General features: G+C 37.4%; 1 protein-coding gene across 1 annotated transcript; it reads right to left on the reverse strand.

The window, feature by feature from the left end:
* Positions 1-468: 468 nt before the first annotated feature.
* On the reverse strand, positions 469-17850 carry LOC135688986 (putative ATP-dependent RNA helicase DDX43). Its single transcript, XM_065206074.2, has 23 exons — positions 17512-17850; positions 16131-16255; positions 15278-15333; positions 14271-14443; positions 13769-13833; positions 13279-13360; positions 12532-12641; positions 10460-10515; positions 10254-10307; positions 10037-10101; positions 8979-9089; positions 8533-8606; positions 7773-7840; positions 7552-7652; positions 6876-6963; positions 6638-6697; positions 6224-6291; positions 5355-5426; positions 4777-4884; positions 4341-4415; positions 3842-3993; positions 3243-3326; positions 469-1387 (listed from the first exon to the last, which is right to left on the reverse strand). Exons 1-23 carry the CDS (start codon positions 17724-17726, stop codon positions 1155-1157), a joined length of 2295 nt encoding a protein of 764 aa, XP_065062146.2. The 5' UTR covers positions 17727-17850; the 3' UTR covers positions 469-1154.
* Between the last annotated feature and the right edge of the window lie 216 nt (positions 17851-18066).

The following is an 18066-nucleotide window of genomic DNA, read 5'->3' on the forward strand; positions in this document are numbered from 1 at the left end:
CGATTCTCAAAAACCGAATTTCTTCACTTAATGTAGTCACTATTTCAAAATCCTCTACATTAACACAAGTGCACCAATTTCTAGCAATGCATAGACAAATTTGGCGTAAGAGAATTTCAGATAGTACATGTATGCATTAGAGCCTAAAGCCATTATTTGAACTTAAGAGCCACTGGTGTACAAGTAATGAATGTATATGCCGATGAAGCTGCTGACGAAAAATAATGGATACAGTACCGAAAAGCATAAGCTTGAAATAAAAACTTAGATTGTGACAGTAAATGCCATCCACCTGCAGAAGGGTACTTAGATTGAGACAGTAAATGCCATCCACCTGCAGAAGGGTACTGGCAAGGTTACTGGCATGTCTCGGGTTGGATAAGGAACCTTAAGTCCACGTTAATCGATCTATGATGTCTTATGTCACGATGAAAAACAAAGAACGATACAAAATACAAGATACAAGGGTTGAAAAGCAACATCTGCAAACATTTATACGTCATAAATTGTTTGTATCAAAACGCAATATTATAAAGATATTATTTTTACACAGGAACAAAACAAAATTATTATTATATATATTCTGATCTGAAATTCAGCAGCATAGGAACATGCTTATTTCAAGTGGATTTAAAAATCTACGATAACTGATTCTGAGACGAATGATAAGTGTCCAAACTCAATACATATTCTGATCACGATGACGTCACCACACAACCATATCGAACGTTCGAGTACTTGTCAGGGTTCCTCCTCTCCGTTTAAACTTCTTTCTTCACTTGATTCATATTATAGCCCACTAAATATGAGCCAAACGTGCTACCACGGCCTTTGGACCAAAGACCACTGGACCAAAGACCACTGGACCAAAGACCACTGGACCAAAGACCACTGGACCGAAGACCGCAGAACAACAGGCCTCCGGACAACAGGCCTCCGGACAACAGACTTCCGGACAACAGGCCTCGTAGCATTTAGATCTCCAGATCTATGGACCACTGAACAAAACAATTTTATATCTAAAAATAGATCTGGTACGAGAAGACGGTTAGACTTTTCGACGTCCAGAAAATCTCCAAAAACTGAAGACAAAGTGAAAAAACGCCCTTCTCAAGCAAATAAGTGAGTGAACACGCAAAGCATTAATGCTGCGACTAAAACATAAATCCAAAGTCGTCATCATCGCGGGTTCTTCTTCCGCGCCCTCGTCCCGGTCTTTGTCGTCCTTTGTCGTCATCTTTTCTAATTCGTCCAAAGTCTCTCCCCAGTCCTCTCATAGTAGCGCCTTTAGGACAGTCACGTGACATATGTCCCGACTCTCCACAGGAGTAGCAAGATCCTCTGGGTCGACTATCTCTTGACTGGCCTCCCGCCGAGTTGTTTGTACCTAGAAAAACAGGGAGATGCAATAACAACGATCATTTCAAATTAATTCAACAATTTATCGCTGCTCTCAGGCTGTAAGAATGCTCTCAGGGTGAAGTTAAAAACTGGTTTCTATTCAACTGTCAGGATCATTAATGTGTGAGAGTGTCACTCACAAGTACGATGCTTTCCTCTGATTTAGTATAAGCACTAACAACAATTTCCACATTTATCGTGGATGCAACGAAGTGAGATCTCAAGGCGAAAGTGAAGAATCCGGTTAGGATATTCCGATTAACCTCGTGTCATACACGTCGATGAGTTTTTTGACTGCATCAACGAATCACAGGTCGCCTAGGGTCAGGGAACGCTCTCCTAAAAATATGACATCAAGCAAAACATGGCACCATTCCGGATTGTTCATGTCAGCCAGATCTCAGCGCAACTTTAACTTGAACAAGCTTTTGAATCAAAGTCCTGGTGTACGGTGTCTGGTGGCCTTGAAATAAATATTTATGCAGAGTATTTCATGACAATCAAAAGCCTGCAAACGATCTGAAGTGTAGTTGTTTCAAACGAATGGAATTGAGGAAACATGATCTCATCAACAGTGCATTTTTAGCGTGTCTGTAACAACTTATTAGCTCAGTTGAGTCACGGTCTTGCCAAGGCAGAAATCAAGCAAGCCAATTTCAAGAGAAACGCAGACAGTATAATGAAGAAGTGCCTATCGTAGTACTGTTGGTATGAGAAGATTTCAAGATTTTTTTCCTTCCATCAATAGCCTAGTACAATACAACTTGTATATTTAAGCAGCTACTGAGGAACTAACTAAAACAAACTAAGTGAAGCAATACGAATAAACAGTAACATATGTCTAAAAGAACGTGACTACGACTACAAATAAGGCGAATAAAAATAATTCATAAAAGTTGTACATTTGGGGCTGTGTTCAGTGAACTTTTTATGTCGTATGAAGCTTTTACCAAATTCACAGTAAAGCTTTGTATCAGAGGACTTAGATTAGGGTCATCATTTTGCATTCAATAAATGAACCGATCTTTATTATTCATATGTCTAAATATAGGATGCTGATGCTCGATTTGTTCAAAAAGTTGTTCCTTGATTTCCCTATTTATATCGCATGCCATTAAGCAATGAATTTCATCTTTCTAAAATATATATATAATTCATTTAGTGCATATTCTCTCTTCTGGATTCATTTTTGGCATATAATATCTACCGACCTCTACCTCTAAACGATGATCAGATAACCTAAATTTGCTCAGTAAAGTTCTCCTTTCCATACTCTTCACACTTGAAATATATTCTTCAATCTTAAATTAAGTTTTAAAGGTACAGTAAGTTCTTATTTTCGGTTGATTTTTCAACATCGAAAGAGTATTTTGATCGGAACAATCTATTACCAGTTGGTTTGACACATGTTTAGCGCCAATGAACCTGAAAAGTATTCTGACTTGTTTTGTTCAGGTCTTTTGTTGTTTTAAAATTTTATGCAGTTCAGCAGCTTTTGTAGTGAACCATTACGTATTCATTCATTAATTATATATGACCTCGCTTTTAAAACAAATTAACCATTCTTCATTAGCCGTGTTACAAACAAATTTGCCGTGTTTGTATGTGCAGTGATGGCAAAGAAATGAAATCACAGTAGCATCGTGTGTTCATTTTGTCGTCTGTCTTAACTAAGTTCGTAGAAGAGCCAAGAGCACTAAAAACGCGATAGAGAGCATTTTTCTATTTGACTGTTAGCATTCAAGGCATCCTTATGGCATTCTTATGATGCAACGTAGCGAGAAACCACGTTAAGGGCGCAAATGACATTAAAATACCAATCCATACCCAAGCCAACTTACTTGGATTGCGACATTCCCTTGAGAAATGACCCTCCTCGCCACATTTGAAGCAGGCATTACCACTTACATTGCTAACTCCTTCACCTGAGTAAAAGAATAAACTGTTGTGTAACAATGAAACCCAACAGTTGTGTAACAATGTACGTTTGTATATTGGAAGTTCGGTTGCTTTCTTCCAGGCTCAATTTTCTTTCAATGGAATTTTCAAAACAACACGAATCCGCTGTTGGTGATAAGGATTCTCAAATAAAAGTTAACAATTTAAAAAGAATTATTGCTCTCTTTGATTGTCAAATGTAAAACCATTTGCTATCGAAATAAAACGATAAGGTTCACGGATCACAAACTCGCAAGATTGACTAAAAAACTGAAACTGCTGGAAGTATTTAAAACATCAAGATTACACCAAGCAACGGAAAATTTTCATACAAAAATTGGATTTTCATTAAATATTTTCAAGAAATTCAATAAAATTTCCTTTTTATAATGAACTAAACTTTGCTGATGCTTCAAATTAATAATAGCAGTTAAAATCAAATATTGGTTAAAAAGTTTGCAATTGAAAGAAGTTCTCTATGTAAAATTGATTAAAACGTCACCTCTCGTTCTCTCTCTATAGGCCTTGTACCGTTCCGCCATGTCCACAAGCCAGTCCGGAATTTCCTGATCGGCTTCTGTCATTATGTCAATCAACTTGTGCGCGCTGGACCAATCTTCTCTCGCCACGAACGTCAACGCGGTGCCACTTCGCCTGTTGATGAAAACAGAAAAATCACAAAATTTAATATGCATAAGTTGAAAATCTCAGTTTATAATGATTTTCTCCTGCCAATTACTGAATAAATCAATTTCCGCCAAAATTCGCCAAAATTCGTGAAAATCCGCCAAAATCTACTACCTTACTATTCAACCACTTTCATTTTCAACTACCTGATAGCAAGTCCTTTACCAGCTATGAAAACAACAAGCTACAAGGTAGGAACTAAGCAATATTGATTCTACAGAAGCAAGATAGAGATAAGCATATAGCATGCCTGCATTAACAAGCTGGTCAGTTTGAGGCTAACAACGAACGATGCATGGAAACGAGGCACTTACCCAGCACGACCCGTCCTGCCAATGCGATGCACGTATTCTTCAATGTGTCTTGGAAAATCATAATTTACGACATGCCTGCAAGCAGATGTTTAAAAAAGAACAACATTTAAACATAGTATAAAATATGTTAATGTGCCTAAATCAAAATTTGGACATATCATATTGTGCAACAGAACATATCTAACAGGCAATGATCTTGTTTTTCATTAGAATTCTGATAACTGCAAATGTTTCTACGAATTGATACAGTAATATAAAAATTGAATGTGTATATAATTCGCTGAATCAACAAACAAACCAAGGCCAATTCGCTCTACTGAACAGGATAAAGTGATATTTCATTCCTGGCTATTCTAACACAGCAATACAAACAACGTTTCCAGAAATTGATAATACATATCACCAACATTACATAACAATGTCGATATTTACTCACGTGATGTCTTTTATATCCAAACCACGTGACGCCACATCAGTTGCGATTAATACACGTGCTTCCCCGGTTCTGAAGTCTTCCAAGGCTTGTTCACGGTCTGACTGCTCCCTACGAATGAACAAGAAGCTTCAAGTAAGCAAAACTATACATGTGAACTATACATGACGCCTATATGAATGACAGGTATATATGATATATACAATCTCTGACTGTTACTTCTTTAGTAGAGATATCAAGGATGAATTTGGAAGATAGGTGCAAACAACTGTAGATTGCTATGGTATAAAACAGTGCTCTCCAGCTGCATCTACTACACCTGCAACAATAGAACCTGATCATTGAAGGTCTTGTACCCATCTTCTCGCGATGACGTCACATCCTTTCTATCATCTACTCACCATTATTACGAAGCATCACTCACGTGTTTTTAATATTTGCCAGCAAAACTTTCAAAGATTGAATTCTAAAACAAGCAATCTATTTCTGTTGGCTTTAAGTTTTTGGATTGTTCCCTGAAAACCTGTTTTTTTGAGAAATGAGCTACCATCAACAGAAGGGAAAGATGAGATGCAACAAACCTGTCACCATGAATCGTCTGGATGCCAACATGTACGCCTCTTAGCACCAAATCACTCGAGATGTCATCCACTCTAGATAGGCCATGATTATCATAAATCGAGGGTGATTATCAATAATTATTATCAAAAATGATATCAATTAAGACAATTATACACCAGTATGCCAGGCGCAGCACAGAGTGAATTTCACTCTTTCAAATTGACAAACGTTAAGGAAACATACAGCGGTAGATATTGTTGTGTCTCGGCATAGACACATTTTGATCGGCTATTGAAAAATTGGAGCCAAAAACAGGCTCTTGATTGTCGACAGTGGTGTAAAACGTGGGTTTAAAAAATATTTATTGCCCTTTGCAGTGTATTTACACGCCCAAACGGCGGGGGTCTGCCATATTTCATTATGTTAGGGTAAAGCAGCAAAGTGGCTCTCTTCTTCAGACTAATAGCCTAACATGAACCTGCAAAGGGGTGTTAAATTTTGCACCAAAAAACCTATAAATCGATGAAACCCCAAATAGCGTTCAGTAAGTGATTAGGAAATGATGTATCGACATGACAAGACATCCAGAAGCGAGTGAGGTATTGCCCCCCAACTCCCCCCTCCTCCCCCCCCCCCGCCGATACAAAAAGTGGTACATAAAACAGGCTGCTTGAAGCTATAACATACAAGCCTTCCCTTAAGAACGAAATAAAAGCCTAAAGAAAAATCAGTTTCTATAATGAGCGATAACATTGAATTCGCTAGCAGGCCAAATTAACCAGCATCTCTAAAGGGTTGTTACCAAGATGCAAACAAACAATTCATGTATATAAGTTTAATGCGCGGGAATGTAATGACACAAAACTCTCCTAAACAGGCACATACTTACGTTACTTTTTTACCAGCGAAAATTAATAATTTGTCTTCTGGATCCATATCATTTATAAACTGAATTATCTGCAAAGAAACAGCAAAGATAAATGGACTGAAGACATCTAAACAATTGTAAAGCAAAGAATGCGGCACTCTTGGTGCAATCTAGTCTCATAGGATTACAAATTGGAAGAACAATGAATTGGAAATATAATGACTAGGAACCTCTTGGAATGAAGAGTTTTTACACGAGGTATTTAATAAGAGAAGCAGTCAGTTTTTTACAGCAGACTCTGAAAGCAATATCATTAAATGAAATATACAAAGCACAAAAACTGTGATTCATACTTAATCGTTATCTCATGCAATTAATTGCAGCAAAAGATGTTATCTGCAAAATAAGAAATCAAATAAAAACATTAAAACTTACCCTTTCTTTTTTATCCGCTGACTCAACTCTTTCTATTAACTGTGTCACTGAGTGACAAGCCTGCCACAAACAAAGTGTTCAACTTTAGTTTAGGAAATAAATATTAAAAAACTCAAATTATTAGTCTAAAAATATATTCACATTATTGTAATCTTAATTCAGAAATCATAAGAGATCTCAGGTTGTTTAACGGAACTTTTAAATAAAAAGTAACCCTCGTGTTGATAACGAGACTGACCTGTAAATCTAAGGAGCCAACGTTGACTTTGATTGGATTGTTCAGGTATTGGTCTGCCATCCGCTGGACACCCTGTGGCCACGTGGCACTATAATTTAAAATCATTTTATTACGCTTTTGCTAGATATTGCCTTAACCAACTATTAAACGCCTTATCAAACTGTTTTATTGAAGACGATGTAGAACATAACACATATTTCTTAAATGTAAGACTTTCGTTCATAACAAAACTAAACATGTCGACGGCACAGGTGTTATAGAAATAAATTTCCGGTAATGGCAGGGATATTCAATATTGTCAGGCTCGCTGAGTTTGCGAGAGACTTTAAAGACCAACGTTATTCATATGCCAAGTGTGAAATATTCATTGACAATCCAAGTAAAAGCATTGAGACATGTTCCTGACAATGGAGAATAACCGTGAAACTGGGTTGCATGCATGGGTACTCCGCACCATAACCCATTTCCTATGAAAGTTTAATCGTATCGTAGCAGAAACACCTGTTTTGAAGATGAAAAACTCCCAAAAACATCTCCATATGAACTGTGGATTTATAATATCAAGGGACTGGGATAGAAAAAAGGGCAGAAGAAATGAGAAGCTGCAAGACAAAAAGACAGCTAATGGAACATCCTGACACGAGAAAGACAAGAACGAAGGAAGGACAATAGCAACCTCGTCATGACTGTTTGCCTATCGGGCCTTATGTCGAGAATAATCTTCTTGATTTCTGGTTCGAATCCCATGTCAAGCATTCGATCAGCCTCGTCCAAAACCTGAAAATTGATCAAAATTAATAATCATACATAGAAAAAAAGGCAGTATTTTGGAAAAAAAGTTCCGAAGAAAAAGGTTATATATAATAGATGAGAATATGAAGAAGGTAAAGCACTTGCCAAGTAGGTCACGTGCTTGACGGAAAGAATGCCATTCATCAGCAAGTCATTTAGTCTTCCCGGCGTGCCTTTGAAATAAAAACAAACAGAATCATTGAAACAAAAGCCAACAACCCTCCATAGTTCTGCTGGGAGTTCAATATCGTGAGCCTTCTGTTCGAACTTCAATCCATACATCACAATTTCCGATCCTGGCTCCGAAAAGGAATTCGGCTGACTACAAGGATCAAATTTTCGTAAACAAAAGCTCTAACAATTTATCTGTAGCGTCTGACCCTGAAGATGTCTGTCATTAACACAAGTTCCGATTTTCTGTTCAATCCATACAATTGTCTATGAAACTTTCTAATTTGAACATTTTCTTGATGAAGTTACATGAAGTTTTTCTGTTTGGTAAATCAAACTTTAATGAATTGTTGGTATCAATGCAGAATAAAAAAATTTAATAGCAAGGCATTAGTCACGTTTTGGTCACAATCAAGCGTCTAATGGGGGTAACCTTACAACAAAATGTTGCCTTGTGCTTCCAGTTCAAAAAGTTTCGCAATGTGCTTCCGACTTAAAAGAAATTTGTTCGAACTTTTCACATACAAAACACCAAGAGCGTCTTTATTTGAAGTCAAAATTGGGGCTGGAAGAATATGGTTTAAACTGAGTAGCTAAAGTGCTCAGTTCTTACAAAGATAGTGCAAATCGGGATGCAATGCATTGGGGGAAGGACATGAAAATGAGGATAAATATGAATAGGAGGTCGCCTTACCGATTACTATTTCAACGCCCCTTTCAACAATTCCAATTTGCTCCCTGCGATCTCCACCACCGTAAATACACACACTGTGGAAAAAGTTATTCAAAATTTGAAATTTTTCATTTTGAAAATCCGAATTCGCATGCCACATCGACTACTGTCCTTAACAACAATGTGTTGATATTTCTAAGCAACTGCAAAATAGGAATGGATAGAATGTGAAGAAATGGACAGCCTAAACTAGATGAACAAATAAACCTTTCTGAAACTAGACAGGAGTTCAATTTTGATATATTCAGTAAGTGCTGCATGTGCTTTTGTGGATGTTGGTTGCAAATAATAATGAGGCCTAATTGTAGAAAGAAATTAGGCCTAATTGTAGAGCTCATGCTAAGACGACATGTTAAGACGACAAAATAACACTTGAAAGCTGCTGCAAACAATGAATTAGAGGGTACCTTCTTATTCCTTTGTAATTGAATTTTTTAACTTCAACTTCGATTTGTTGGGCGAGTTCACGTGTCGGTGACAGAACCAAACATGAAGGGCCTTCTCGCTTTGCTCTTGGTCTGTCAAAAATGAAAAAGAGATAAAATAGCCCAAAAGAGATGGACAAAGAAGATCAATCACCACAATCATCGAACAAAGAGAAACAAGTGAAAGACGAAGCACAGGTGTTTCAGCAGGGCCCGCGCCACCGGGGGAGGGGGCGGGGTAGCCATGGCCCCCTCACCTTTTTACGAAACAAGTAGTTTTAAAGCTGCAGTAAAAGAGGTAGAAAGCCTTGGCCCCCAACTTTTTTAGTCTTGCCCCCCCCCCCCCCCACTTTCAAAATCGTGGCGCGGGCCCTGTTCAGTGCTGTCATCCACTCACGTATAAGATTATGAAGTGGGACTAAAGGTTCATTTCTGCCAGCTGTACCAAGGGCGCCATTGAGGTATATGGAAGACCATCTCACCTTAACTCCAATAATCACATTACAAAAAAATGAAATGTGAATGCAACACCAAAAGGCGTTAGCTGCTATTCAAATTCGGCCAAAGTGCTTCACTTTCTTTAATCATCAAATTTATTTGACTTTTGAAACCCATGAAATTTTATAACACTACATGGAATGTAAAAACTTTGGAGAACGCAAAAAGGTGAATAGAAACTTACATCGAGGCACGGATCGAAAAACAGTGTAGGGAAGGTATGGTTCATTTGATCGGCTCTTTATTTTTGACTTATCGGCGATAGAAAACCCGTAGCGTAGTTGAAAAAATTGCAACAGGAAACGAACTCGGGTGGTAGCAATCATGCAAGGTTTGAAGTTTTGCCGGACAGAAATATATCTTATAACATTGATAAAAAAGATGAGTATAACGCTTGGTGACCATTTACCAAAACATAAAAGATTACAAGGGCTTGAGGTGTCAACAGAGACGAAATTGGCCGAATGCAGCACCGAGTGAAAACCAGATAGAGCCTCTGACGTAATATGAAATACTTTATTGCATTAGGAATAATCACTCACGTGGGTTGTTGGTCAATGTGTATGAGGGCAGGCAACAAAAACGCAAGGGTTTTGCCAGTTCCTGTCTGCAATAAAAACAATAATGAGAAAATTTGTTATATTTTCTTTAAACGTAACATTACCATCATCATACCAGTCCGTAAATTGCCAAACGAAAAAAACAAAAATTGCTGAAAATTTTTAACAAATTATAAGGTTTTTAATACAGAAAACAAACCTGAGCAACACCGATGACGTCATTTCCTGACAAAAGAACTGGCCAAGCTTGACACTGAGAAAACAAACATTGATGAATTGAAAGATTGGCAGCAACATGAATGTTAATTGAAAATGTCAGACATTTAAAAAAAAACAAGAAAAAGATACACACGATTTATAATACACAATGCTAAACAAACGGGTTTTTATAAATTTTTCTCGAACCTGTATCGGAGAAGGTGTTGTGAAATTCTGATTGTAAATTGTGTCCAATATTTCAGCTACAAAAGAATTGGCAAATTAAGAAAGATATAGAGGGCTGTGCAATTTAGATTCAAGGAAGAAAATAACAGGAAAAAGTATTATAACATGTAGGCCTGTAGATGAACTGGATAAAAAAATTTAACATTGTCACAAACATTTTATCAGATCCACAGACAGGTCTGGAAGAACCAGCAACGGCAATCAAGCCAAGAAAACCACATTTATCGTTAAGTAAAAAATTTCGAAATGGTTTGGGCATGGCTGACACGATTTATAAATCCAGGCACCAGGCTTTAGCCCCCACCCCACTTTTTGCAAAAGATGCCAAATATTAAGTATCAAACTATCAGAAAAGCCTCTTTTTATACGATTTTAGCCCCCCCCCCACTTTCTTTAGACCCCCCACTTTTCTCAACGCTCCGCGGTGCCTAAAATCTCCTTCTTTCTAGGGAGAGAGCTACAAAGACAGATGTACCTATATCCCAACGGTGAATACCTTCGTTATAAACATTCTCTGCAATCTATTTAATCAAACGCACACCCATATTGCTAGGCATCTTCTTCTGTATACTAGCAAGGTCGTCGGCTTCGGCAGCCTCCTATTCGACCAACTTTAAATACTTTTGCAACATCTTCAGACAAACCATATGATTTTCATTTATCGCTCTCTACTAATATGACTTTTCTCTAATTTTCATCATAATTTGTTATATACTTTCCTAACTATTGAATACTTTTCCATGATAATCATATACTATTTGACTTTTATTTATCCAATATAAAAGCAACCATTTTTATCAGTAGACTTACGTACTTGTGTATGTATGCATAACCTGGGACTCGTTTTTCTAAAAATCAAATCTGTTCACATTATTCCTAATAAATATTTCTTAAGCTTTTAGGCATTTACTTTTGATCACGCGGTTATATACCGTCGCACTCCTTTTCGTCTGCCGACTTTTATCCCAGAGAAATAAAACCTCATTAGCCATTCGCGATACACGACTTCTGCTCAGCTTCGCTCCTCAGCTTTGGCGCTTACGGTCCCTTTCAGCCCAGCTTGTAACTTTTTAATCGTTAGATCAGCGAAATCGTTCCTTTTAGGAATACCAATTTTATTTACCATATTCACGCGGATATTCGTTTATGCTGACGAATTTCATAGCGTAAAAGACTGGGCAAAGACTCAAGATCAACTAGATCACAGCTGTTAGGGCATCGCCCTACTTGAAAATCTGTATTGGAAAAAACGGCTTCTTGGGATTTATAAAGGAAACAGTTAAATTTTAGAACCAAAGCACAGAGTATAACAAGGGCATCAATGTTCCAGTAATTTCCTCTTGGTACTATGATAACATAATTAAAAAGATTCGATGTTAACAGGGGACAAACGCAGCTATGACGTCCATTCCACTTTCGATTGGCGTCCAGCCAACTCATTGCTGCTCTTTCCAGAAAGCGACAATGCCTGCTCAAGTCTTCGTACGCTTCCCCTAAATTTTGAAGATTTAGATTGCATCACCCTCTCCCCTCTCCCCTCTCCCCTCTCCCCTCTCCCCTCTCCCCTCTCCCCTCTCCCCTCTCCCCTCTCCCCTCTCCCCTCTCCCCTCTCCCCTCTCCCCTCTCCCCTCTCCCCTCTCCCCTCTCCCCTCTCCCCTCTCCCCTCTCCCCTCTCCCCTCTCCCCTCTCCCCTCTCCCCTCTCCCCTCTCCCCTCTCCCCTCTCCCCTCTCCCCTCTCCCCTCTCCCCTCTCCCCTCTCCCCTCTCCGACCAACGTTTCATATGCAAAGTTAAATGGTTCCCCGTGAACCAACGGATTCATTTCAGATAACGATGTTGCTTAACTCAGGAGCTAACATTTGTGGGGGACCAGGAGTGCGCTGTGGGTATTTCAACGGAAACATTTATATTTGTGTTCCAGGGACTTTTTGGCAGGGACAGATGTTCTTTTCAATGACGCAAAAATTTTTTGTTCAAGCAATTCAGGCTAACTGATTTTACTGTAAGTACGTGTAATAACAGACAATTTCTTACGGTAATTGTGAAACGCATTTTCAAAAGTAAGCACTGGATTTTTGATTGGAATTTTCAGAATCTCCTTATCGTCCGACATATGCTGTACTGTGATTGAGTTCTTCTCTTTCCTGTCAAAAGAAAGCAAAACTCTCTGTCTATTACGATTGTTGTTTGGCGGCATCCATAAGGGACGCACCATCAAAGAGAGGGTGGGTTTCCATAAACTTGTACTGGCACGTGCAGGTGGCACAGTTGCCATAAAAGTTACATAACATTGATGAATTTAAAAAAGAGCCTAGATAATAAATTCTTCAAATCATTCAATCAACTAAAGGTTTTTCTTCAACTTTCTGCTAGGAGAAGGTATAACGTGATTGGTCCTTATACTTTATTCTGCTCGTTGGCAACCGTTTTTTCTACAGTTGTACAGGGGGAAATTTAAGCAGGTTGAAATGTAGGACTATGTAAAGTGGAGGCTAGAAAACCACTATTTTAAGAAGTATGTACTTGTAGATAGCGTAAATTTAATGCATTGAGCTGGGTTACCCTGATAGTTCTTGATAGGAAAGGGGGCAGCAAAAAGACCAACTTACTGGGAGGGAAATTAACACAGCGGCAGATAAACGCATAAACAAAGTGAAACAACTTTCAAAATAGTTTGATATTTCAATACACCTCTGTTATGTTTGATGGGACAATATGCAACCACAATGAAATATCAGATGAGTGTCAATAACACATGGGGGTGTGCAAAAGATGGCTTACCTTATCTCCGCAACATCGACTGGGTTCATGTCCCTGATTTCAGGCAGTTCATCGTAAAATTCTTTAATGACATCTCCAAGGCCTGTGAAATTACAAAATTGATTTGAAGTTATGGCATTTGCCAGTGAAAAACTGCTTAGAAGCTTGCCAAGGTACAGATGAAAAAAGTATATTGATGAAAAAAGCTTAACAATAACATATTGTGTTCTTTGTCTTTTGTTCAGTTTCAATCTGCTATCTGGTAAATATCATTCTCTCTATTCAGATCAAAGAAAATAAATATCTTCTTTCTTATATATTTATATATTATAGTGATTATCATATTGCTATCTAGGGTGCTCAACTTATTGGAGCATCTAGATACACTAAAATGAACAGACTATTGTGACACAACTCTGAGTTTCATTTGTGAACAATCATCTTTAGTGTATTTTATTTCTTATATAATTTGCTATTTTTAATAATAAATACTTTGGAATAATTTACTTACCTTCCCATCTAATTTTTTCATTTGCTTCTCGGTTTTCTGCTAATGATTTCCAGTCAATTTGGGGCCTAAATGTTTGAAGAAAAGAAACTTTGGAAAATTGAAAGTTTTACAACACCTAGTAACATGTCTAAATAAGAGAAAACTGCAATCTTGTTAACTATTCTCTCAATGATACATATAATGGCAATGAATCTCTTAACACTGTACAAAAATACAAAGCCATCTTGTTATCATACTACATCACTATACATCCAAAACTTAACAGTGATGAAATTCCTGGTGTGTCCTATACAGACTATTTTCAAGGTGAAAATTGGACATAATTTGAGGGGCAGCAAAACATATTTCATTGTATCCTTGTTTTTACCATTCATTGACCTTAATGAATCTTCATACTCAAAAGAATGCCACACAAAATTCATTTAACAATGATGTGGGATACTTCAGTTTGTATGTCCTGCCCAACGATAGGCAAGGTTCAGTTGGTAATAAATCGATTAACCTTCCAAATGCATCTGTTTTGCCTTTTGATGAATCTCTTGCTGTTTCCTTCATTCTTCTTGTTGTGATGTCATCAGTAAGATCTTCAATTTTCTCCTTGGCTGCAATCTGAGCTTCTTTGCTTCCAATAATTTCAACTGGGGTTGAAATAAATTCACATTGGTCTTTCCGAATCTACAACCAAGAATATTAAAACCCCCTTTTTACAAGTTTTACAGTATTAAAGATTTACTTTTATTCAAAATCTCATACTAGAAGATGTTTAATGACAATCGCATTAACTGATGAAGTGAAAGCAAAACATCTAAAAAGGTTCTTTCTAAGGTTCCATATATGTTTCCTTGTTCATTTTATCATTTCAATTTTCCTGAACTGAGCAAGGGACTCATCTGATGCAAGATGAACATATTTAGAAGCACTGCAATGTAAAGCTCGGTTCAAGTCTTGAAAATAGAAAGCAAGTACTGCACAGCTATTGGTTACAAATCAAGGCCAAGGACAGTAATGTGTGGTATTCCACAAGGTTCCTGCCTTGGCCCCCTCCTCTTCAAAATATACCTTAATAAGTCTGACTGGATCAAAGGGTATGCTGGACATACCCCATACATGCTCTAGACCGCTCACTGCAAAGTAAAGGTCTGGAACATAGGCTAGCAAATTAATCACAATTTACTAACTTCATGAATTATCCATACCAGTGCACCTTTTGGCAATATTTATGTATCTTTATCAAACAGGGTCCCGGTAATGGGGGAAAGCACCTCAAAACCAGTCAAAATCTTGGCTATATCTGAGGGCAATTTACTTCAGTTCTAATATAGTTATGTTATGTTCAGATTTGCAAAAATATTTGTTTAGACTTTTGTGGGGAATTTCTTGCCTTCCCGTGCATTTTCTTAGCTATTCCACTTTGTACCATCGATCTTTCTAATTTTCTACCAAGCTCAAAGCGAAATACACATATATACATACATTATTATACAATAACTATATATATAAACAAAATACCTTAATAATAGCTCCAGTGCTGTCTTGCAGCTCTCTTATAGTTTGCCCACCTTTTCCTAAAAAAAGTAATGTATTGACTTTAGATCAATTTTTTTGATACTACAGAGATGCTGAAACATCTTCCCTTTAAAAATTGTAAAATATATAACAATATATAAACCAGACTACAAAAATTTGGTATGCAGTCAATAATTATTTCCTCAAATCATGCCAGCTCATCATTGCAAATTCAGATTAATCTGCACAGTTGCAACACGGAATTTCATGTGAATCCCGTGCACAACTTAACCACGAGGCTTGCAAATGATATTTAAAAATAAAATCCCGCAACTTTTAACCTGCTATATTGCAACATTATTTGTTCTCATACAAGTGCAAGCAACAGAAAATAATTCCCCGGGCATGAAAAATACTCTGCCATCTGGCATATAAATATACATCTTTGGTTGAATCATATTTAGGATCAGGGATGCCGAAATGACCAAGGGGCAAAGGGGGCAGGCTTGAGTAAAAGGGCATTTGAAAGATAACTTCTAGCTTCTACTAATAATTCCTTCTACTAACTGCAATTTTACTTTGATCTTCTGTAGGTATCTTGAAAATTAGCTAACTTTTGGCATAATGATTTATTTTAAAAGTTTTGAGAATTTCATGTGATTATCTCTGGTTATTGCAATTGGCCGGCTTAAAGGGCACTTCAATGAAAAGGGCACTCTGGCCCCTCTTGCCCCTCCTATCAAAAGGCAACAGGGGCAGTCAACCCCCCACATTCTCTTTTCTCTGGCGTCCTTGTTTAGGATTGATTGATAAATGAATGGAACTGAAATTGAGTAGCTGTGTTTATATTTTATACCTATGACTTTTCCTATGTTTGTGTTCAGAACCATTATTTTCATTGAATCTTCTCTATTTCCGTTAGACCTTCCTGCATTCTCTTGATCACCATTTTGAGACCTCCAATTGCTGTCCTTTCCATAACTGAAAAAATATTTGTAGAAAAAAGAACTGCTTCAAAACCAAATAAAATCAATACAAATAGCTAGAAATTTTTAGTAAAAGCATTAACAAATACCTGGGATAACAGCAGATAAACTTACAGAAAGGAAATCTCTGGTACAGGGGACTTCTCAGTTGCACTCAATCCTCAAGCTTCTCTGTCACTATATGCTTGTCCTTATTAATTTCAAAGTTCAATTAAAAATGAGAAAGTTTACTTAAATTTCCTTAGACCTGCAATTTGTCAATACTTCCGGACTGGCTTTTTATGTTATAAAATTGAATGATGACTTTCGCATATTGGCCGCCCAAAGTCACTATCTAATAACATTTTACCACTACAAATTTTTAAATGTGCCTAATTTCAGGAGCACAGTCACAAAGTTAGGCATGTAAACTTGCCCACGCAAGAAACAAAGTTTCCAATCTGGTAACTAATCCTCAATATTTCACTTCCCGTTTATAGAAATCAGAGTTTCATTTTCGGTATTATCTATTCTGATATTTGTGAAGTGCTGAAATATTTTGTGTATAAGGGGACCTCTTTTCTTGATTGGCTCTGCTATTGAAAGAGTTCCTCCCTTTAATGAGTCCCCATACATACACTACCAGGACAAAAGTACTTGGCCATCTGGTGTATCAGGAATGTGTGTTCTTTTGGTGCTAAATTTTTGGAACAATATTCCAGTAAATATTAAAAGATCATTGTTTATTGTCAGTTTTTGTCAAAAGCCTAAAACCCTTTCATTTAACAAGAACTATCAAATTTGATTCTGAAGCGAAATTTATTGTTTATCATTCATGTAAATGATCAATTACACTTAAAACCACTTTAGAAAGGAGGGGTGCTCTCTCCTCGATTTGTTCATCTACTGAGAGAGCTCCTTCCAAAGAAACTCCCTTGCAAACAACATCTTCTGTATTTGTTATTTACTGCCAGTTATTATAAGTATTCTATGTAATGTGTAAACATTGTATGTAATCATTTGTAATGTAGTTGTAGTAAGATATTGTATGTAGAGGAATTTTAAAATATGAAAAACTGAACTGAACTGAACTGAACTGAGCTATGATCAAATGTATGAAAAAATTAAAAATGTTTGTAAGATTTTTGTTGGAAAATCTCAGTTTTACGCCCCTCTTATGAAATTTCTTATCTAGGCCACTGACTAAAATGTTCGTGTTTGCAAGCTCGCATGGGCTCCCAGCATTGGAAAATAACAAATTTGTATAACAACCTTTCATAGGTCCTTTGTTCGTTCCTCATGCCTCCCCTTCGCCCTCTTCCATAGCCACGATTACTTCTAAACGACTGGTTATAATCTGCAGCACCCCCATTACTGAAACTCTTCCCAAATGCCACTGGCTCTTCCTGGCGCAAAAAATTGGCATTTTCCGTTATATTCAGTTGTGAAACACCAGTCTCAATCTCTAAATCCCAGTCTTCAGACATTTCATACAATATTTTATACTTTTTCGTATTCTTTTCCGAAATCCTAATGGTTAAGATATAGTGTCACAAGCACGATATTTTTATTTCTTGTCAAACGTGCGCGCAATCCGCCACAAGAAGAACTGGCCTCGATGCCAATCCGAGACAATTTCATCTTCATTGGTCCGGGCCAAATGGTCCAGGCCAAAAGGTTGGTCCGGGTCACTGGTCCAGGCGGGCATGGATCTGGTTTGAAGAAACGAACAAAAAGACTTCCTTTATACTGGAACTGTAGCTTCCGATACTCGTGGAAAGGGCCATCGCTAAGCTCTTTCACATAGGGGGGTGCCAGTCACCAATT

Source organism: Rhopilema esculentum, chromosome 9 (assembly GCF_057945365.1).
Source record: "Rhopilema esculentum isolate cy_ngs chromosome 9, ASM5794536v1, whole genome shotgun sequence".
NCBI lineage: Eukaryota > Metazoa > Cnidaria > Scyphozoa > Rhizostomeae > Rhizostomatidae > Rhopilema > Rhopilema esculentum.